The 24,542-nt window shown below is 40.0% G+C and overlaps 1 protein-coding gene across 1 annotated transcript in view; it reads right to left on the bottom strand.

Annotated features, from left to right (window-relative positions):
• PLPP4 (phospholipid phosphatase 4) overlaps positions 1–16,353 on the bottom strand; it is a 43,851-nt gene extending 27,498 nt beyond the window's left edge. The window contains exons 1-2 of the mRNA XM_015867468.3: positions 15,627–16,353; positions 663–771 (exon numbers count right to left, since the gene is read on the bottom strand). Coding sequence (XP_015722954.2) covers positions 663–771; positions 15,627–15,682 — 165 coding nt within the window. The 5' untranslated portion in view covers positions 15,683–16,353. The remainder of the gene's footprint in view (positions 1–662; positions 772–15,626) is intronic.
• Between the last annotated feature and the right edge of the window lie 8,189 nt (positions 16,354–24,542).

The raw sequence follows: 24,542 nt of genomic DNA, 5'->3' as shown, positions 1-24,542 counted from the left end.
GTCTATCTCACTACTCTCTTATTCATGTAGACTATTTGATAGTTAATCATTACTGCTAGTTAAACTTACCAAACCCATGAATTTTGATAACCAGACCAATAGTCAAAATCAGACAGTCTGCATGTCAGCATGAGTTACGACGGGGAGAACCAGAAGAACATTGGCAGCAAAGCTTCTCTACTGTGCATTTAATGCACTCCCAATACCTCAGGACTGCTGGCAAAAGCCAAAACAAAGGTTTTTTTCTACAGTATTTGGAGACAAATATCTCAGTGCCTTCTATGCCTAACACAAATCGGATTTCAAAATTTAAGCACTTAACCTAATAAGAGCACTTAACCTAATAACAAGGTTTAGTGAGGTCACACAACCAGCTAATTCTAAAAGCTTGGCTAATTGTATCTCTAGCATCTCTCTACTTAGCACTAGTTTTATTCTTAATCTTAGGAATCAGCATTCCTAAATTCAATATGGTATTAGTGGTTTTTAGACGGTCTCCACAATTCATCACTTTTAACTAGTTTGGACACCCCTGTTTTGGAAAATAATGGTCATTAGAATTAAAGGAACAAGCTGTTCTTGTGAAAGGTTTCTTATTACTTGTCAAATGGTAGTGGACTTAAGTTTACAGCTATCAAATGATCATGAAATACAGTACTTACAAACATAAGACGAGTAGGGATGTTGTCTGATTGCACCAAAGGATTTTTATACAACCAGATCTCTTCTGGCTGGATAACCCGCTGGAATGGATCCAAAAATTCTGTAAAACTGAAAATAACAATTGAAGATAATTTTTTAAATTTATTTATGTATTTAGGAATGATAAAAACAAACATCAAACTCATGACTATTTAAAAATTTCCCTCACATTAATTACAGTATAGTGTGCATTAATTACCTTTATGATACACTCCTATCCTACACCAGTGCATTATAAAACCTTCATTAATATGGGAAAATGGTTTTTAAAAGCCTATATTCTACAACTTTAAAGAAGTTCCATTGTCCCATTATACTTTTGTGGGGAAAGTGTGCAAAATATTGTGGTAGTAGAAAAATCACATGCCATAGATGCTTTACACTGAAGAAACTAAGTACCAGTTATCAAACACAAAGGGCATTTCAAACAGTGACAGAGACAGCACTGGTGGACAAGGAAAGAGCTCTGGAAGATCCTTAGTGCAGTCCCACACAATAATCTTGTCTCTGAGTTGCAGATGGAAATAAATAGGTTGGTTGGAAGCCATATTCTAAGAGCTATGGTCAACAGTTTGATATCGTGGTAGAGACCAGTGATGAGTGATGTCCCTTCAAACGAAGGAGAATTTGTTTTTTGGCATTCCAATACTTAAACTGGGCCTATAAGAAAGATGGAGAGACATTCTTCACCAGGGTGTGAAGTGATAGACAAGAAAATGTTTTTAAACAAAAAGAAGATGTATTTAGAATAGAGATAAGAAAATTCCTTTACTAGGAGGATGGTGAGGCAGTGGCACAGGCTGCCCAGAGAAGCTGTGGATGCCCCATCCCTGGAAGTACTCGTGGTCAGACTGTACAAGGCTTTAACCAATCTGATCTATGGAATATGTCCCTGCCCATGGCAAGGACACTAGAACCAGACAACTTTTAAAGTCCTTTCCAACCCAAACTATGATTCTACAATCTTATGACTACATCTTTCAGATTGTTGCATCTTTTCAGACATACTCTCCAAGCTATCTGCTGGCTTGATGACTGTTTTGAAGCAGATCTCAGAGCACTGGGGGTGATGGACATACCACTGAAAGCCTTGAAGCAGAAAAGCATCCTTTGACGTATCTAGGCCTCAAAGCATTTCTTCAGAATGTGAAGAATAAACAATATACAAACATTTATGCTTCAAGGTGATCTCAGTATTTCCAAAAACCAGTGCACTTTTAGAAGTTGTGTCACATTAGAACAGAGATTTAATTATTTTGACATGATGACACTTGACATTATGAGCAGATGTTAAGTCAGTTAAAGATGTGTTTCTTTCCTCTTTGTCCTTTCTTCTTTACTCCTAATTATGTAAGAAAGTTGGAAATCAAGTAAATTGATTATTTTTTGTTTCTCTGATTTCATCATTCTCGGGAATCATAATGACCTTGAAAATATGTACTATCCTACAGCTGAATTACTTTAAATGCACGTGCTAAAACGATGAAATTGTAAAAAAACAGCATTTAATTCCAAATGGTTTTCTGATTATTATATATTATCTTTGTAATCTTCTGAAGAAAGATTAACGTCAACAAATCTATCAGTGTCAGCAATAGTTATTACAATTACCATCTTATTTAGTAGTAGCATTTTTTTGTCCATCGCCTACTAAATCTGATTATGTATCCATTTTTAACTCTTACCTGTGTTATTGTCTTCCAAGAAAACTGGTAGAATATTACACAGCAACATGCAAACAAACAAACAAAAATGCTTAAGCTGTGTCAAAAACAGTTCAAGTCACCAGTGAAGGTGAAAAATATGGATATAGAATATGGTGGCATATTATGTCTGTGTGAGTAAAACAGAAATTAAAAGTAAACAGTCAAAGGAAAGTGACTACATCAAAAGAAATCACTTTTTCCATCCTCAGAAAGAGCTCAGCTGCTAATTAAATTTTTATAACCGAAATTCATATGAGAACAATTCTCCTCTTTATTTGAAGCATCACGGATGGGCAACTGGGTAGAAGATTTCACTAGCTTGAAGGCAATTCCCTTTGTACTCTATTAAACAATCATGAGGACATAGTAGTTTCTAAGCTGCCTGACACTTAGTGATTTATGTTCCTTCAGTGTAACCAAAAATTCAGTCTATTACTATTCATAAGCTAACACAAGCTTGTTTAAATGATTAGATGTTGTTAGAAAAGGATGTGGACTTTGGATAAAGAAAGCTAGTTTCTAGACATTTTCTGTTATGGCTGAACATAGAAACTCAATGACATAATACTCACGGGTAGCAGGTGAGTATTCCTTCATAAAAGTATATAAAAATACACTATTAGCTTCTTTGACTTTACATTTGCTGCACATTTACAAATTTACTCAGCATTTTTAACAGTTTATTAAACATGGTTTTGACTAGGTCAGTCTGATAGCATATACTAAAGGCATAAAGAATTTCCATTAACTTCAAGAGCCTTTTAACGTCACTTTCAAGGGAAAGTAAGAGAAACCAGTTGTAATAAGATGAAAACCTCAGTGACGAACAAGTATCCAAGTGCCTGAAGTTGCTTTGGGCATCCCAGCTTACTGCCTAAAAGACTACACTAAATAAAAATTGCCTTATTTTCTAAGGACACAAGCACTTCCAAGTTGCATTACCTAGATTTTCATTTAACAACACTCTGCCCTCTAAGATAATTTCTGTGCAAGTACCACAACACAGACTGATCAAGGTGAAGTTCAGTGATAACAAATGAATCAAACACTGAATGACCTGTGTGAATTAAACCCTATGACCTGTGCTTCTACCATGTTCTTCATCTCCTATAATGGCAAAATATTGCTTAGCATCTTACCTTAGCACTTCAAATGCTGTAATAAAACCCAGTAATAAAAGCTTTTATCATGTACATGCCAGGTTAAATCATGCAATTGGTTGCCCTAAAGTTAAAGCTGCACAGCTGCGAGTAGCATCAGCAAGACAGAAGCTGGGAGGGCTCTGTACAGCTTCTCCTAATTACAGCAGTATATATACAATACATAACTCAGTGAAACATCCTCACACAACTGATCTGCAGCCCCAAAGTAATTAAAGAAGCACCACGAAGTAAAGCACAGCATAGGGCACAACAGCTGTGAAGGAATTTCCCTTAGGAATTACAGGCACATGACCAAGGTTGAACAGAAAGCTGTCACTGTTTGCAACAGTTGGGTGTATCACTCCAAATGCTGCTTTTGCACATTGTCTGCTCACATCAGAACCTATTTTACCTGACCTGCTCCTACCTGCTAGAAGAGCATATTAAAGGAAATTTAGAACTTCTTAGCAGACTCTTCCAAAGAAAGAGAAAATAAAAGCTTGACAGTCTGTGGCTGGAGTGCAGAATCAAATACAGCAGCTTACATACATGAGTCTATTATTTGGGGAAAAAAAATAATGTTTTTATTGGTTCTTCATAAACTTCAATGGAAACCTGTTATTTTACCCATCATATTGACTTCACTGAGTCAGTTTAAGCAATTTACACTTGCACTGAGAAGCGATAAAGAAGCAGCTCTAACAATAAAAAGTAAGTTTTACATCTACCTTTTTGAGCTCTAGAAAGCTGTGTTGTATTTCCCAATACAAGGCCATGCACTATATGCACCTGTCACTTTTGATTAATAATCTGTAATCCTAATATGGAGCTTTACTGGGTTTGAATGTTCTGCAGGATACAGGATAACATGCACCAGAAATGCCTTAAAAAGATAATTCAGTGGCAGTTTTTGTTGCTACAGAAATGGGAGGATCTGTTGCATCCCTATACTTGCAGAAACCCTCTGTTTGTTTGTAAGCAAGCATTCACAAAGACTGTGTATTGTCAGAAAGGGAATATAGCTAGTGTAACACAGAAACAGAATCCTTAGGGTTGGAAGGGACCTTTAAAGGTCATCTGTTCCAGCTTCCCTGCAATGAACCCACAGCTCCATCAGGTGCTCACAGCCACATCCAGCCTGACCTTGTGTCTCCAAACACTGCATACCTTATATCCCTTATTTTAGCAGCTTAATTTGTAGATTAGAGTAGATGCTATGAAGGTTAGCAAATGTCTCCTCCTGTGGCATGAATGGGTGATCTTTTCCTACCCCTGAGAAATTGCCTTTATTATTCTACTCCTAGCAAACAATGATCTGCAGTCCTAATATTCTTGCAGATATCCCAAATGAAGAACAGTGTCAGTCTAATAATGTTCCTAAAACAGTATGTCTCAAGTAAGGCATTTGAAAGCTCTGTTTCATTAAAAAGACAAAACAACCCTAGCAAGACTTGCCCAAAATTAACAGAAATCAGCAGAATTATTACATTAGAAAGCACATAAGAACAGAACTGAAGGAATAAGGAGGAAAATGGGCAGACATTAATCCAGTAAAATTAAGTGTAAGGAAATATAAGAAAAAAAATATCTGTGATAATCTAAAAAGCATTTTACATTTAGTTTTTATTTAACAACAATAGCAAGTAGAGGATGTTTTCTCCAGGGTAGGTTTGGCTTTGGATGAGTCACTATCACCTGATGGAAAAGACTTCTGAATATTTTAAATTAGCAATTGCAATGTTGTGTTTAATTAGCACATATGCCCACATCAGCCCTCTAGATATGAGAAATCATTCTGAGTAAAGGATTTAAAATAAATCCTGATGCAGATTAATATAATAAATATAGATGCATAAAATCATGGTCCTATTTTCCAGATGTGATGACAAAAGAGTTTCCAGCATCCTTTTTTAATCGTACTAGCATAGCACAGTGCCCAGATTTCCTTCTGTTCTCCTTGCAGCTCGCATGACACCCCAGCCACTGGACCCTTCTCTGATGTGCTATTTGGGGCAGTATTTACTCAAGCTTCACCAGCTGTGCCTGGGATTAGGCCCAAGTCTGCATGACATGCTGCAGCATGACTTGAGCTACATGTACCCAAACTGAATATAAGGAAGAAGTGGATTAAAACCAGACCCACCACTTCTGCTCAATTTTTCCCTTCCAAGCTTAGCCCAAATTCAAGAAATAACATGACTTAAATGACAGGAGTTTTGCTGTTTATGAGACGATATACAAATGATATGTAAATGCTCTTAGAAAATACTAAATAGTGAGCCAACGATTCTTTCACAACACTGAAAAGAGAATAGCCTGGAGTACAAGAATTTAATGTGAATTTCCTTAGTACCTAAATTATATCTCAATTATATCTCTACTGTTTTCTCTACCACAGCATTTCAACTACCTCTGGACATTTCCCTCATGACATTACCTCAGGCACACTAAACCTACAAGGAAAGAGAAAGGATTACCCAAACAGCACAAGCCATCAACAAAGCCAAACAGTTGAGCTGTGAGAACTTCCAGCCTCTACAATCTCCTTGTTCGTGTGCTGCCTGCACATTTAGCCTTAAACACAGCTGAGATTCACTACTGCCAGAATGAAGAAATGAAGCCTGGAAGACTTCCATGCATGGGGAAGTTGGGCATCTGGGAGTTAAAATACTTAACCAGCTTAGATTCAACCTTTTTGCCATCATTTCTTCCCTAGAGAAGTGAAACATTTGGAAATGAGCACAGCAAAAGAAACTGGGAATAGTTGGTCATGCTGCATTGCAGCTTTGAACCGAAGAGACAAGTGGTTATATTGAAACAGGAAGAAAGCACTGTAAAACCAGGCACATTGTCACATTAAGGCTGTTTTTATGTTTTTAAATCTTCTTTCACATAACATGGAAAGAGATCTTTGCCTCTTTTCTCTCCTGCTCAGCAGAATGCTACTAACAAAATTAGTATTTATCAGTTATTGTGATCCCTGCTCACACATCAACAGAGATGTAGATCAAGCACAAGGCAGGCAAGCTAGAGATGCTTCTTATTGCCAGTGTACTATACTTAAGTCAATGCAGTGGAGCTGCAGTACTGCAACTTGCAATGGAAGCAACCAAAAGTGATACAGTCTTACAGTGGTATAGACACCAGCAAAGTGCAAACCACTGCATACTCTTTTCTTTGCATACCTATCATTTTTGTTAATGGACTCGCAATTTATGGTATCCATTGTTCCCTCTGTAGAATATTTTTATTAAGTATTTCCTATTACAAAAGCCATCTCACAGAAGTCGTGTGTTTGTGTGTGTTTTTGGGGAGATGGGAAGAGAAAAAGAAAACCTTTAGTAGCTCAAACACTGACAAAGCCAGCAGAAGTTTCAAAGCCTGCAGTGGTACACAGCTGTAAATAATAGAAGAGTAGAATTCATATTACAGGTTAAAATCACCCAAGCAAGTATCTGAATAATGAAACAAAATACACTGCAGACGGTCAACATTTTGTTTTCCATGCATTTTAATGATTGATTTTATCACCTTAAATGCTTTTTAGCCAAACAAACAGCTCTCAGCAGTTCCTCGCACAATTATCCTAATGTTATAGCAATTCTTGGTCAAGCAGGAACATATCATTTTAACCACAACAGCTTTTTTTGTTTGGGAATCTGTCAAATTCCATTCATCTTACTTTTAAAAATGCAGGTTATAAAATGAAACAATTCAGTACAATTCAAGAGTCAGTTTCCGGGCCGAGATCTTCACTACATTTAATATGAATTTACAAATCATTTTGTTCCCATTCTTCCTTTCAAGTTGTTTTAAGCAATGACTTCATTATTGTCAGAGGGAAAAAAAAAAAAAAAAAAGACCTGCCTAACTATATTCAAAATCAAAATTAAATCCGACTATTATAAACTCACTCCAAAAACACTTGTGTGAATAATTACATGTTCCAGAGACTAGCATTAATGATGTTTATATATATTTTATATATATATATAAACAGGGAATGTGAACATGACTTTTAGCATTTTATGATAATTACTGAAGTCCAATAGTCCAATGGCAAGAGCTACTCTCCTATAAAGCACCTTGGACACAAGAGGAATAAAATCATTAATTGCTTCTGTGTTGGCCATGAGAATACAGTCAGGCTTTTAGAACTCTTCTCCCATTAGGGAAAATGAGCAGCTAATGAAGATATAATGCTTTATATCAAATGATGTTTGACATGCTGTTTTCAATTTGTAAGGTTTCACAATACTTGGTACAGTGCCACACAGCTGACATATTTCTGAGCTGACAGTTACACCTTCGTTATCAATTCTGAGGTCAGCAGTAAAACATCTTACTCAAAATACAGTAAAATGTTGAAATACATGATTGCATGGTTAAATATTTCATGTAATCCATGATTTCATTTTCCTCACAGTCTTATCAGTACAGAGTCTTTAGAATAAGGTATCTGGTGTGGCAATGCCCTCCAGCCATAAGAGATCATCAGCTTCTGCTCTTATCTCTGCTGAAGCATTCTCCAGGTAACTCACTATTAGTTAATACCATTCCTTTCTCTGCCCATCAGCATGAGCCAAACATAAGATGTTGCTCAACGCCTCCAACGTGCTGATATTAACACACAGGCAGAACAAGTCACAGCCTGCTAAGTCACTTCATGACAGCCTACAAGGCCACCAAGTCTATCTCCTTCCAGTAACGTAGTTTCAAATGCAATTTAACAAATAAATAAATAAAAAGAAAGAAAAAACTCCCTATGTATATTAGAATAACTTGCTCTTAAAAATTTCCAGTGGTGCAGATCCCACACATGCCTCAGGTGATCCATCCCAGCGCTCAGATGTCCTTAGAACTGGGTCATACTTTCCCACACTCCACCTATATTTCCCTTGCTTCATTCCTTCCTCTAAGTTCCCAAAGAATGTGAAAAGCAGTTTGCTCTCTTTATAATGTCTCTATAGCAGCCTCTTAAAGGAGGAAATTACTGTCACTTCTAGACTCAACAGCTCAATTATTTCCACCATTTTCCCACCTCCACACAAGAAAAATGTTCTCTGTACCCTCCTATCATCTCAGTCCTCCCTGATTCTTTCAAATTTACTTGTATGAGTTATCTTAATCAGCTCCTTATCAGAAATCACCAGTTGCAAATCTTGTTATGCTAACCTACGCTTCAAAACAAACCAAAATAACCACAAAAAAACCCCACCGCCACCAAATAAACCCAGCCAACATCGCACTTATTCAATTTTATCTCTGTGTATTTTTAATTAAAAGTCACCAGTATTTTAACTAGGGAGATATTTAGTAATAGTAAAAGCCAAAAACAATTTGTAATGCAGAAAAATAAACTAATACAGTGTACAGGGACTGCAGCAATCTAGTTTACAACTACAGAACGTTCCTGATCTGGTTTTCTTCAGAATCACATGGACTGGTCACAGAGTTTCTTGCATGGTAATGATTGAACATAATAATCTCAAATTCAAATGGAATTAATGATTTAAAATACCTTTAAAAGATCATAAATTATGAAAAGTTTATTTCAAGTGCCACACGATGACAGTTCTGCTTATTCTATGAGGACAATCCATTTGGATCATATATGAAGCTGTTATTCTCATTCAGAAAGCACTGATTCTTTCTTTAATCATTCAAGAAGTAAATCCACAATGTTCATCAGCCCATCACAACCAATACTTTAAAAAGGATGCATGTGTTGTCTTTACTTTCTTCGCATCCATCTGTCCTTGCCAATACAGATACTATACACAAAACATCTGTTCGGTATCAATAGAGTACTCACACTAGGAAGGAGAAAAAACAAAACACAGGAAATACATTAAATGTAGTCCTTAATCCACACTCAGTGTCAGTGATTCTGCCAACTGCTTCTGAGCACCAAAAGGCATCACTAGACTGGGAGACCAAAGATTTGGCATGGTAATGCCAGACTAGGCACAAGGATGTTCTCAGCAATGAGACTGCGACACATCTCTACTTCTTACAGCAAAGGCTTTCATAGGAAGTACAAATTGACTGAGCTTAGATCAAAGTATAAAATTCCATTTTTTAAAGACAACTTTCCCTTCCAGAAACCACATCAGGTTAAGCAAAATTCTAGCCATAAAAATTCCTCAATTAAAGCTAAGAGCAAAATGCCAAAGCCAATGAGTACATAGGATTCAATGTGAAGACACAGTCACCAGTTTCTCCTCAGAAGTCTGGAGCAGATGCTTCGGCATTTAAGAATGACCCTTTTTCAGCATGGATTCCTCTGAGAGATCAGCTAAGGACAAAGCTGTGAACCCTGTCCTATTCACGGGAAAATTAGAATTCTTGACATTAAATCCCATTTTGTTCCCTGGAACTCAGGAAAGACAAACAAAATAAACTCACTGGTATAATCAGTCTTAAAGTATTGAGATTGTTTTGTAGATTTTTGTTTATCTTTTGTACAGATAAAAGTCTGCACACACACACACAAACCATGTTATGGGTGCAGCTTTTTTCCTGAATAACTTATTTCTTTTTAAATCAAAGTCAGTAGAATACTACTCTAGCTTCAATAAATAAAATAAGAAAGCAATGCAAACAGAAGCTTCAGCCCTGTGAGGACCAAACTGCAATTGTCTCTGTTAGCTTAGTGATATTTCATCTATATTAGGACAGGCACACAGCCATTGCATTGTGTGCTTTGTATTACATGAGGCACAACGGGAACTTACAAACTTTTGTTTTACAGTAACCTCTCAAGGAGACATAGCTGAGAGAAGCTTTAGGAAAAAAAAATAAAATCAGGTTACTTTGTGGTGTATCATTGAGTTAGAGAAGCTCCACGGCATTCTAATTCTTTCACGGCTTCAAAGGCATCCCGGACTCTGCTGAGCACAGAACAAGCCTGTTGCTTGCTGCTCAAGCTCCATATGCAGCCTCTGAAGCTCCATGTGCTACCTTTGATATATGCCCTTAGATCACAGGCACCAGAGAGGCTAAGGTCATTTTTTAAAGCCGGTCTCTCCCTTAACTGTGCATTAACCATACTCAGTGAAGGAGAGCTCAGCCTGGGCTACTGATTCCCTCATTTTTGCATGATTTCAATTATGGTTTACAATAGAGTGCCTATTTTTAAACAGGCAGTAATCAAGCGTGTGGATACTCTCACTTCCTATTATCATTACTATTTGCGAAACTAACTCTGAAAAGGCTCCAAGAAAATCTACTGCTCAGTGGGTCTGGCTACTGTCCACATGCATTTTAATAAAGAATGTATCATTTAAATGAACCAAGGGTCAGACAAAGTATGAGTCTCCCTTCACAGAAGAGATATCAAGGTACAGAGAAGTCAATGACTCGAGATCAAAAACCAGGTTCTAAACCAGGTCAAAGTTTAAGGTCAAGAAAATAGGACACAAACAGACTAACAAGCCCATGTAGCCAAATACCAATTTCTCTTTGAAATGTTCCCCTATAGATCCTAGCCTTGAAGCATCCTTTGCAGCCTTGGTCCAAGACTTTGTGTGGTTTGCCTCAACATGAGGAAACATCGTGATGTCACAGCCTGGTGCTTTGCTTCTCAATACCATTCTGCTTATGTTACCTACAGCTCTCCAAGTGCTCAGTGGAACCAGCTCACTCTATCCTCCAAAACTCAATGGATATTACATAGAAAACTCAAACTGCAGCAAAACAGGAAGGCAGAACTGCAGCAGTGTGGAATTGCCTCAGCTAATCGATTTTCTATCAGTATTAACAAGACAACACACAGTATCATTTCTGAAGGCAACTTATCCAGTTCCCCACCCATGAAAAAAAAAAGCTGCTTGAAAGTGCCTCCCAGCCTGAAACTTTTCACATACAGTCATAACTCAATTAAAACCACAATACGGTACGTTTTGAAGAGATCCTTCATACACTGTATCACTTTGGATTTCCTTAAGCCAGAGTCTGAACAAAGCACGCATGCAAAAGACATCAGCATTAGTTAACACTGTACACTCACGTGTGTGTAAATTCACATATCAGCTTGCAGATAAACACTCTGCCCCAAGGGAGACTATTAATGAAACTGTGGTGTAGGGAAGACATCCAATTACTCTGAATGACGTTTATATTTTAATCACATCACACTCACTGAATAGCTTGAGGTTTGATGAAGCAGTCCTTGGAAGACTTTTTCATCATTTAGACAGCTCATGAAACATAAAGCAATATGCTGTTGACACCAGAAGTCACTGCACTAAATACACCACAAGACACATAAATTCTTTCATCTTCCTATGAAGACAACATCGTGGTCTTGAAATGACTGAAAAAGTTTTCCTTGTTGAAGAAAACTAAAAGCGAACCACTGAAACAGAAGCAGCCTTACTGGCAATTTCAGGCTTAGTCAGAGCTACCACTCAATGTATTCCTTATTTTTAGAGAAGATGAATATCATTTTAAGGGCATCACTCCTTGTGCTGGCTCACAAATATTTTCTTCAGTCGCCTTAATAAAAACAAGTCAGTCAAAACAACTCGCTTTCCTCAGACATTTAGTGAGCGACAACGTCACCATCTGCATGGAACAGAAAAACTGATTACATTTAATGTGGTTGAGCATCAGTTAGGCATCATAAAGTGCTCAAAGTCATAGGAATAAGTACAAAATGAAGAAAACAGGGATGCAAGATCATGTATCATTCTTCAAACTCCTGTGTTTCTTTTCTTTTTTCCTATAAGCACAGTATTTGTAACAGTTGTTATATTAAATAGACTATTTCTATTTTTGATGCCTTACATGCAAAGAGTCTCTTTCAAAAATCCATTTATGTACTCTCAGATACTTCTGAACAAATAACAATCTAAAACATAAAATACGAAACCATAATTGATTAAAGCTTAACTGAAAAACATGTGAAACTGCACGAAGTAATAACTGGTCGAATTACACTGCAAGGCTTTTCTTTGTCCAGTATATAGCAGACCATCTGTGCTCATTAGGAACAGTCCAGTTCAGTCAAAAGGTGCAAGGCTGAGTATCTTGGGAACTAAATATGAATTTGCTCATCTAGAGGAGTGAGGCAAAGCTGTAGGGTGGATCAGAATTATTGCTGATCTCTCTGCAGTTTGTGACTTATGGCTGGAGAGCTGCTTTGCTGGAGGGTACTCAAAGTACATCTAGTTACTCTCCCAGCCAAGTGAGCATCAAGTCTGTCTTTGACTGCAACCAGTTGGTTTTGAATTCCACTTCTGAATCTTAGGCAGCTGTAGGTCCTCAAATAAATCTCTCGTAACTAATCTCTTCTTCAACAGTAGTAAATCCTGAGGGATAAAATGCCCTTCAGTACGGATCTCTTTTAATGCACAGAAGCTTGAGCTGCTTAATTTCAATACCTAAGCCAGTCTTTAATTGCTAAGTGAACACTTCACAATTGCTATGAACACAGTGCGTAGAACTGAGTCAGTTGTTATCATTAAAGCCTGCTGCACTCACCCATACAAATACACAGCCACCAAAAATGTGCACAACTTGTAATGCTGCACATTCTTGTGACAGAAGAGAACAGAAATGAGAAGTACTGGGTTTTCTGCCTTCAAATGACATGAACAAAGTTGGTAATCTTAGCACCTGGGGAAAGAAAAAAGTCACCAGCCTCGAGGATAGAAAATATGGCTATATACAGCTGCCTTTCCCAATTGCTGTAAAATACATTCAAACTGGCAATGCATTCAATTTCAGAAATCAGCATAAGTTCTGACACCTCCATTTTAAAGAAATTTATCACCAAATAAAGCTGTAACACATAACATGCACCTTTCCCTTTTTACAGTACAAAATATGCCAGTGTATCATTTTGAGTTGCATTAGTCAGTAGGTTGAAACTAGAGACATCTGGGAAGCACAGATGGCTTACATGTCCACCCCATAACTGTGGAACCAGTCTCTTCTCGCTCAGACTTCCAGCACTGGTTTGCAGTGACCAACGTGATCAACATCTTCTCAGGATGAACTAATTCCCTTCAGCCCAATTCCTGGTCAACAATATCAATGCCACTGTTGACATCTTAGACCCAGCCTCAACTCACTGATGCTAATGGCACTCCTTTCCAAGGGAGGACAGAACCACACAGCCTTTTCATTCCTAGAAACAGTCTCTGCAGCAAAGCTTACACTGCTGTTGCCTGGGTTCCAGTCCCAAGGCTTCCAACTTCATCTGTAATTGTTCGTTCTTGAAAAGATATTTCAATGACCTCAGAACTCCATAAAAATGCATGCTCTTGTTGTCTACAAAGCCACAAGAAAACAACAAACACAAAAAGGTTTCAAAGGATAAGTGCCTCTTTGAAAAGCTGAAATACCAAATAGCAGTAGCAATTTCAACAGCAAAAAAAACAGAAGTACTTGATGTTAATATTATGTCACTATAAAAGCCATTGGTTTTGTTTACTTAGAGTTTATATTCTTGCAATCAGCGCCAACAAATAAAGCACAGTTCCTCGTGAAACTAAATGCCAACTCTGATGGGAATGTTTAGATGTCAATTAATGCTCCTAATGACCTATTACAACATCTAAATTATTCTGCAGAATTCCAAGCAGGCAGGAGCTGAGCCATAAGAAAACATGACAGTTGCTTCCACGGGCATCAGCCATTTGGCACTGCAGTGACTCCACCAAAAGCATTTCCTTCAGCCACCCATTCAGTTAATATTAAAACAACTGCATAAAGAACAGCAAAAATCATAGAGTATTTTAGAGGGGAAACAAGGACTGAAGGGAACCACAAGAAAGAAAGTATTATTACAGAGGGGCATGATTTAATAATCTACATTAATAAATGTCATACTGGATGGTATGTGGCATTGGATCCTGAGGTCTGCTCTCATCCTGTAATCACATGCATTCTAGATTAGAGTTCTGCTGAAAGAAGCAGGACTACTTTTAAGGTAAAGAGAATCAAAAGGTATCAAAGGTATCAAGGTTATTGAAAGAAAGCCTTTCCTAGAAGGAAGAGGACAGCACTAATTAGACACACTGTTAATATACCAACGCAAGTGACCATCAGATAGAAATGAGCAGTGAGGGAAAATTCAACTACCAGTGAATTGGGCGAGTTATTCATTAACCATGAGACTCAGAAAGGAGTCAGATCAAAGCACACCAGCATCACAGCTGTAAGACAGTGACACGCTTTAATAGGTGCCCCACTATTGCCACAAACACCTGTGACAATCTGAATCCACTGCTAGGCAGGCAAACAGGCAAGAGCAGAACCTGATCCAGCTTCTATGATACTTTAGAGAGACCACAAAGATTCGGGATATGCATCTTTCAACGTCAAGCCAGCTTAAATGAAGAACTGAACTTCTCATTGATCCAATGCATGGAGAGCCATCAGAAAAAGAAAGAAACGGGTACAGCTCCGAAAGGGAAGGGAGCAAAATAACACGGAACTGCTTTCTGCTCTTTCAACAAGCAGACTGTCATGACTTGCCTTCCCACGTAGCACTGTGCGGCAGCGCCTTTCCAGCCCCGCTACGCGCACGCCTCGCTCAGCTCCAGGCGGCGGCTCTCCACGACAGGAGCTGCCCCGGGGCAACCAGAGCTCTCCCACCGCCCAGACGCGATTGCAACAATAATTGTCAAAGCAAAAACAGCAGCAGGTCTGAGGGTTTGGGTTTGTTTGTTGGTTGGTTCATTTTTGCACACTTCTCCCACAAAGCTTTAGGAACATCAGTCAGAAAGATTTCTGAGTCTGCATTCACATCAGCAGCGCATCATGCCGGGTTAGAAGTGTTCCCACACCTCTCGGGACCAACAGCCACCCCCAATTCCCCCCAGACACAGCGCTCCCCCTCGCTTCATACACGGGAACAGCAGCATCTCCCCTCGCCCAGAGCTCCCGAGAGTGCGGGGGCAGATCTCCAACAGCGGCTGCGGGGCGGCTGACGGCTGTTTCAAGCGCTAAGGGGCTGCCGACCCCTCGCCCCCTCCCTCCCCGTTGCGAGGAAGGAAAGTTGAGGCACTACCAGAGATGCCCGCTGGTACCGTTATCCCCCTCCCGCTGCCCGGCCGCTACTCACACAAAGACCCCGAAGAGCAGCACCCTTATGCCGATCTCGATCGCCAGCTCCCGCATGGTGCGTCCCGGCGGACTCCGGCAGCCCCGCGCCGCAGCCGCCTCTCATTCCCCGCACGGGGCGGGGGGAGCACCCGGGGCGGCTCGGCAGCCTCACGCCGCCATCCGGCAGTTCCCCCCTTCGGTCCGAGGGAACGTAGCCGCCTCTCGGAGCCCCTCGAGGTGCGGTCCGCGTCCCTCCATCCTCACGGCCGGGCTGCGCGGGCAGCGAGGAACGATGCTGCCGCCAGCTGACAGCGCCGACGCCGCGATAGAGGCAGCGCGGGGGGAGGGTCCCGGTGACTCACTCGGTGTCTCCCCACGCGGGGGCCGGGGGGTTCCTGGGGATTTCCCGGGATCGCTGCCCCGCCTCAAGGAGAGACGACCCGGGGCTGTTGGGAGGGCTGGAAAAGACGTGGGGAGCGCTGCCTCTGCTTCTCTTACTGCAGTCCTCCGCTTCAAGCATCAGCTGAAAGAAATTAACTCATTGCCCGCTGCGAAATTCAACCCCCCGGGTACAGTACAGCTCACATGAGGTGCCGTAGTGTTACTCTGGATGGACCCCCCGGAATGGTGGGGTGCGGGTAGCAGCTGCCGTTCCCAATAGCTGCTGCTAGTTTGTGCGACGGGCAGCTCCATCCCAGACCTCCCATGTCGGTACAGAGCTTGGCGTGTTTACATAATCTTTGTGTAAAGGATTTGCAGTGTTTGAACGCTTCCTGCAGGGTTTGCGTAACTGGAGTTCCACACGTTTAGGTATCAGTGTTGTTTTAAACCCTACTGCCTGTTGCTAATGCAAATAACCCAGGGTGGCATTCTGCTTCACCTGGTCAGGCTCTACACTGTAGGTGAGCCTGGTCCTCAGAGCCAGTCCAGCTCAACGAGCAGGCAGAACAGTGGCTACGTGGGACTGCAGATTGCTGGCATAGAACACAGGTGGCAAAACAACCATGGCTGCTGTGACATCTCCACCCCATCGCCATGGCAAGCTCTGAGCCACCTGGTCCTGAAACCAAGAGGTTGTGGATGCCCCCTGGAGGCATTCAAGGTCAGGTTGGATGTGGCTCTGCTGGTCGGCAACATTGCACGTAGCAGAAGGGTTGAAACTAGATGATCGTTGTGATCCTTTTCAACCCAGTCCATTCTCTGATCTTTGTCAGAGTCATATCAGCAGAGCTAATAAATAACAGTAATTCTAAATTAGAAATGAAACAAAAGTTGTCCTGCTGCAGCTATCTAGTTGCAGTGTTCTGATTCTCTAATATGCATTAGCTGGTGGTGATTTATGAAGCTTAAATACTTCTGATTTATTTTCTGAAGTTACATTAAGCTTATATCTTGTATCTGACTTTTCAAGCAAATAGGAGACAGAGGGATAACTGGCAGGGAATAGAGTTCAGGCTACATTGTGGCATTAAGCTACAACCTGCAGCAGGAGCAGTGTGGAGTCACTGTGCTGCAGCAGTGGATTCTCACAGCAAATCACAGTGGGAACAACTCAGCTTGCTATTTGTCCCATCCCTACCATAGGCAGAGCAGGTGAGCTTAGTGCCATTGTCTTAGTTGTTACTGTGAAGGAGAGAGCGCTGACCCCACTCCTGCAGAAGCAGCTATCCAGCCTTCCAGGTGGCTGGCTGGGATTGCCAGGAGTTTTGCTCACCAGTGTTAGTATTAAAGGTGGAGGCTGGCAGCCCCACTTGCAGCAGGAGGGTTGGAGCTTGATGATCCATAGGGTCCCTTCCGACCCAAGCCATTGTATGATTCAGGGTTAAATTCTTTGTACTGACTCCAATTTGGGAGCAGAAAGTAGAAAGCAGCTTCATCCTTTCCTCAGCTGTACACTAGCAGGAAAGGCTGAGCCACCTGCAGCCTGCAGTCCACTGAGACATGTTTAGTGGTGCAAGCAGCTGTATGGCTCATCCTGTGTTTCTGGAGGGTACAGCTCTCAGTGCAGCACAGTGTGCATCTGTAACTCACCTGCCTTGGTGCCACACCTTGCAGCCCTCACTAAATTCAGCCTCAAAAAGACTGGCTTTGCACCAAAGTAGGTAAATTTTACCCAACCAGAAACCTGTGGGAAATAATACACTTGCAGCAAAAGAGTCGTGACAAAACCAAAAGTGGTGGTTACAACTGAAACTGTAGGGTTTTGTTTTCTGTTTCCTGAGAGCTTGTGACTCCTCTGGGATCTTAAGCACAAAAGAAAATCAAGCTTGAAATAATGCTCTCTGGCTCATTCTTTCTGGGTTTTGATGGGTTGGTTTTGTTTTGTTTTCAGTTGGAGACGCTTCTAAGTCCATAAAGCCTCATGGGCTGATGGTCACAGGGCTTTGCTTCTGTATGAAGGATTCTTAAAGGGTTTGAGATTTCATTTTTCCAATCAAAATATAGAAGAATGGAAGTCATGGTTAAAATCATACAATTGTATCAATGAAAGTCCTGTTTAAAGCCCATGTTTCCACTGGATCAGGGTATTAAGATGTCATTAATAAATGACAGGTTGCAAATCTGACATAATTACCAACATGAAGCTCGTTAATTAATGCAAACAGGTGCAACAAATGAGCCCCTTTTTTTCCCCTGAACTTCTCCTAAAAGTCAGTCATTCCATTGCCTTCTTTTCTCTGTCAGTTGCTATTTTCTGTTACCTAAACACAAATGACAAGGAATGAAAAGAATAAGAAATGTGGAACATGTATAAGCACATCATTTATTTCCAAGAAAAATCTCTATGTATATGTATGAGCACCTCATGGGAAACTCTTAAATCTGCATAAGTCATTTCTTAATTACGAGGGCTTATTCTGGAAACAACTGGCCTACTTATTTATTTATTTGTGTTCATCTCTGTGGTAAAAAGCACATCTACAGAATGCCTCAGTTGGTGGTTTAGGGCAAGGTTATGTGACCAGTTTGTACTGTACTGGTGGGTCAGGTCTATGCAGCCACATCAGGACCATGTTACTCAGCAGGGGAAAGCGGCCATCCCTTTTTGTACATCTATAGTTACTGCTAATCAGATTTTGGTGTAGATCTTAAAGATTAAAACATAGAATTTTAAGATATAACACATTTTTTCTCTTGAATGCCTGAACCAACTGTACTGTTTATGGACAAAACACTCTCTTACTATTTATAACTTTATTGAGTTCTTTTTATGGAGCAAATACCTCACTGCTGATGTCAGTAAATCACTGGTTGTTATTACCTTATATATAAAAGGGAGTATATGAGAGCAGATAACTTTCTTTCATGATGGCCCCATCAAGAAAATAGGCAACAAGTGTACTTTCAGAAAGTAAGAGTTATGCCTCCACCATGTAATAATCTAGGGCTAAGCAGCAATCTTTCCTTAATATGGGACAAGTGTCTTAAGGTGTCAAGGGTTCAGAAGTCAGTATGTCAATGAACAGACAGGCTTTGTTCTACTTCTAGAAGAACCATCGCCACCTCTCAAGGAGAGGAGATGGCAGATGGAAGTTCCCCAAATCAGTGGGCTTGTCTGCTCTGCCAAATATGCTGCCAACTATTTCTTTCCTAAGTTGGTCTTATTCTGATGGTCAAAATAAACTTCAGAGAACAAAGCTCAGAGGAATCATAAATTTCAGACAGCACGATGTAGTTGTGCTCATTTTAATTGCACTGCATATTGTATTTAAACATTTATAAAAGCAAATTGGTAGTGTTTCTGTTTAGTTACTACACAAGTGCCTACCATTGGCTTACAATTGTGCCTAATTAAACGGTTCTTCTAAACACTGAATTATGAGCACATTTCTGTAGCTGCCATTTAATGAAACTGTGTCAAGTACATTGTCTGAGAATTTATTAGGCTTGAATATATGTGCTTAGGGCCATCTTGTGGTCCAGAACTACACTGCAATGAATGCACTGCTGCCTGGTCAGGGGCATGGGGAAAATCTGCATCCCGTGCAACCCACCCCAACAAGGCAGTGAGCCCCACACACCCAACTTAGCTGTTTTCAGTGGGCTTTGTCTCCTGAACCCTGGCTTAGGTGGTTCAAAACGAGTCCTTTAGAACTGTGCTTGGCTGTGGCAGACAGAAATGCAGTCAACACACTATTGCACTGATCAAGCTGCCTGTAGGTGAAATTTGGTAAGACTAAGTAATGACATTTGTGTACACATGAAACGTATATGTATTATTTATGAGACAGTCAACCTTTTAATTACTGAAGCTTTAATACTCAATATACTGTTTATATTGTTGAGAGGTTACCACTGTAAAAGTATTAATACTTCCATAGTAAATCTGTGGTAAATTGAAGTTTGTAACATTTACATTAAGCAGTATTCTTGTGCTATATTTAATAGGAGACTGTGACTTAAAGCTGACATTTGCTGTTTTTAATCACAAGTAATACTTCATGCCAAGAATGGCCTTACTGACTTCAGTGAAACAGTGATGTATTTTTTTAGCTTCCAAATGTTGTAGAAACTTGTCAACAGATGCCATAGTCGTGTTCAAATACCTCTTGACTCAAAAGCGAACACAACAAAACAGAACAATTAAATGCAAGAGGGAAAAAGAAGAATCACAGAATCTTTTCAGTTGGAAAGGAATACTTAAAGGTCATCCAGTCCAGCTCCCCTGCAGTGAGCAGGGACACTTACAGCTGGATCAAGTTGCTCACAGCCTGGTTCAGCCTAACCTTGAATGTCTCCAGGGTGGAGCATCCACCACATCTCTGCACAACCTGTTCCAGTGCCCCACCACATTTATTGTGAAAAACTTCTTTCTTATATCCAGTCTAAACATCTGCTCTTTTAGTTTGAAACCATTTCCCCTCATCACAACATACCCTGCTAAAGAGTCTGTTCCCTTCCTCCTTAAAGCCTCCCCTTAGATACTGAAAGGCCGTTCTCAGGTCTCTCCAGAGCCTTCTCTTCCCCACACTGCACAACCCCAGCTCTCTGTCTATCATTGTACGGAAGCATTCCATCCCTTGGATCATTTCTGTGACCTTCTCCTGGATGCACTCCAACAGGTCTGTGTCTCTCCTGCACTGACAGCTCCACATTTGGATGCAGTACTTCAGGTGAGGTCTCACCAGTGCAGAGCAGAGGGGCAGGATCACCTCCCTCAACCTCCTGGCCATGCTTCTTTTGATGCAGCCCGGGATATGGGCTATGAGAACATCTATTCACAGTGGGTGAATCCCAGCTCACAACACAAAGCAGTCTTTGTTCCAAGCCAGTCTGATCAATGTTCCCTAGCAGGGAAAGTAAGCACCATCAACAGAATAAACCTATAGTCCCAGACATCAACAACTGTGCGATGTGGCAAATCGAAGTGCATTGACCAAGGTGAGACAGAGAGTGACTGTCGTGCATAAGTTGAAAACACTAACACTGGTTGATAAAGATGGTATAAAATAATGTTAGCTGCCCCTCAGCTAGGTGCCATCCCAGGCTGCAGCAAGGTGGATGCTGGCTGCTCTTGGTTCACAATCAACGTTTAGCATTCATTTTCTCATTCACATCTGTTTCCTCTTAGAATCAGAAATCAGCAGTTCAGTTCCTGTGCAGTTCTTTTCCCTAGGAAAGCCTAAGGCAAATCTGAAAGATTTATTTGCTTTTTAAAGCATACTATGAAATTTTACATATTGATTTGTAAATTACGATAATTGAGCAAACTGGAGCTAAATCGGTTCTTACATATTTGATTTTCTACAACTGCAGACAAATTTTAATCAACCAGTTTTAAAGGATTTGCGCTTACACCATGTGATGGCAGAGAGAAAGCTTTAACATTAAGCTATACAATACTGCTGTATGGAAACATTGTACTGTAGAACTGGTAGAAAGATCTGTTTCTTTGGTAGAAAGATCTATTTCTCCTGAGCAAATGCTCACGAAAGGATCCCATTGTGGATTCAAGCACGAATTACTGTTTATATCAATTAAACCTAAATGAAATTGTGGGATTCCTACAGAATTCCATATTCATTGCAATTAGATCCATGTATTTATCACAACTGGTGCTGTACAAGAGTGGCAATGATCAGTTACTTGTTACGATGCTTTAGGAAAGGACCTAATAGTGCTCTGATTGTTTCGTCTCTGCAAACCAAAAAGCACAGAGCATCTTTGTTAGCAATTCAGCCCACACATATAACAGGCTTTCTGTTTAAGTTTCCAAGGCTTTTAGAAGAAGGCTTGACACGTTTGGTGCTCTAATTTGTTCTAAAGGGAAAAATTGCTCCAAATGCACTGGAAGTGGGGTATCAGAATGCAGTAGGTACTTACCAGGGTTAGCTGAGAGGCTTTTTCACTGGGCTGCTCTGCAACGTCGCAAAGATATACGTTATCTATAATGCATTAAAATAGCAATGCATTTAACTCAGCACACTGGGAAATTCCTCTGTATGCAGTAAAGCTCTTTTTTTCTCCCCTTAGATTGACTTCGCTGATTATTGTAAAACAGACTTTTTTCCTTCTCATTTTTTTTTCTTTGAAAGAATAGTAAAAAAAAAAAAAAAAAAGAAAGAGAACTGCTACTTTTAGAGGAAGATATGAAACAAATTATGTCCTCAAGTGTCTGCACTGGTTTTACATGAATAATTCATCCTTCTTTAGTCCTCAGTGTTGTTAATGATAATGTGATAACTAATCAGTTATGCTACATTTGTGTTGAATATAGCAAAAAAAAAAAAAAAGAACACAAAAACATCAAACTCCCTTCTAATGACTAAAAGTCTTAAAAGAGTTTCCCTTTATCAGCCTCCTCAATCTTCTCATTTGGTCTGATTAATCATTTCTGATTATCTTTTTCCACGTCTGATTCTTCCAATTTTTAATTTGTTTCTTTTTCTCCTTGAAAGAGCCATGCCTCCATCCTGCCCCAATCCAGAGAATCAAAAATACTTTTACTGGACTACAGTACAGGCCTTGATGGAAAAAGGGGATCAATTAACAGCTAGTGTTTTAGTGCTGGTGTTAACAGAGTATAAACAGAGAGAACTTTTCAATGCTCCAGAACTGGAATCGAGAGCTGTTTAGATTTCTAGTGTTACAAAAATACCGAAGCATTCTCACACCACTATAAGCCAGAAATAGCCTTGAATTCTCATTACTTTTGAAGCATCTCTGATTTGTCCTCCTTTGTAATTCCCTGCAATAATAAAGAGCCGTTGAAAAGCTGCACCTCTGATTCCTGCTAGAAACAGTGAAAAAGAAATTTTTCACAACAGCAAAGAAAGAGCTCAGCAGTGTAGTGCAGGAAGCCCCTTTTAACCAAGGGAATCAAGCCATGATTTCTTTCAGTGCTATTTGCAGTCCACACATGGAGCTGAAAATTCACATCATTCCCTCTCAGTACTAGGTGCTCTACATCCTAGACCCAAAAACATTGCTTTGGTTTATCGTTTAACTGCTTTTAAACAAATCAAGTGGATATAATAAGAAGTTAATACTGCATGGAAATTTAAGGCATCATCTCAGTTTACCATAATCTAGGAAGAGACAGTAACAGAAAGGCATCGTAAATACTGTAGAACAAACAAGCATTTTATGGACAAGGATTTTTTTCATCTACTACTACTTGCAGCATGAACGCAGGATATCAGCCCACAGTTTTCCTTTCAGTGGATGGAAGCACAGCAGTTTTCTGAAACTACGAGCTCCACAGACCTGGCAGAAGGACAAATGTGTAGCTTTGGTCTACAGAGGTGAACTGAGGGGAAAGCACTGAGGTGCATTTCATCTTTTAGCAGCAGAGACTGTGTTGCCTGCTGTCTAATTAGACACTGCAGTAATGGTAATCCAAATTAGCTCAGTTTCAATCTGTATCCGAAGCACCTTCAGAAATCACACAGAGCATAGTTTATGAAAGACAGGAAGAGTTCACTGGTCTCAAGCACTGAAGGTGTCAGTGGGGGATCTCAGTCCTCCCTTTATCCTCCAGCAGTAGTTCACACAGCAGGCATGAGTCTTTGCATCATGCATGATGGAGAAGAGTCCATAGCACAGGTTTCTACAAGGGAGAAATCCATGTTTCCTAATTGTGGCACAGAGTCACAGGTCCTTTTACATTTCCCATGCCTTTCAAACCCTCCACAAAGTGAGATGCTAAACTGCAGTCAGAAGAGTGGAAGAGTGAAGCTAAAGTTGTTTTTGAGTCTTCTTCTTGATAATAATCACATTAAAGGAACTTACTTTGTATCCAGAGACAAAAAATACAGCTCAGAAAAGGTATAAGCAGCCAGTCTGGATGTTGAAAGTGTCTGACTCGCTCTCTGAAATGTAAAATGTCTTGAAAAAAGATATCAAATAACTGAAGCATCAAAAATCAGGTATTTCTTCAAAACGTTATTGCTCCACACAGATAATAATGTTAAACACAGATAAAAATGAGGGGGTGAGAAAGAAAAAAGACTTAAGTTCAGCACCTGAGATGCAGTTTTCTATTGCCATTATGCTTTTGAGTCATCCAACCCTCATCTATAAAACTGATTCCAGAACAGCCTGAAAGTTCTGATGTTTAAGAGACTTGACATAAACAAAAGCACCATCCTGTGTACAGTGGGCACTTGTTTTATGCAGATGTCATGCAGTATTTATCATAACATTGTAAAATTTTGAACACTCTCTTTGCTCAAACTTGAGTTCATTCCAAAATGCAGCTCCTGGCTGAAAGAGAAGGAAAAACACTTAAAGCACTTCCTTTTGCTTTGAAGATTGTAGTGATTTGAACAGTTTCAAAGACACACAAAGCCATTGCCGTCTAAATTGAGATAAAGCTTCTAGTTGCTCACCATAGCCTTTAGAGTTCTTAGCCTTGTAAGATGTGCTTGTAATCCTTAAAAAAACTGCATAAATATTTCAGAACATACTTGATACTGTAGTCTGCATCATATAC

This window comes from Coturnix japonica, chromosome 8 (genome assembly GCF_054131305.1).
Source record: "Coturnix japonica strain WE chromosome 8, WE-NBRP24, whole genome shotgun sequence".
Taxonomy (NCBI): Eukaryota; Metazoa; Chordata; class Aves; order Galliformes; family Phasianidae; genus Coturnix; species Coturnix japonica.
This window is presented reverse-complemented; position numbering and strand designations above follow the sequence as displayed.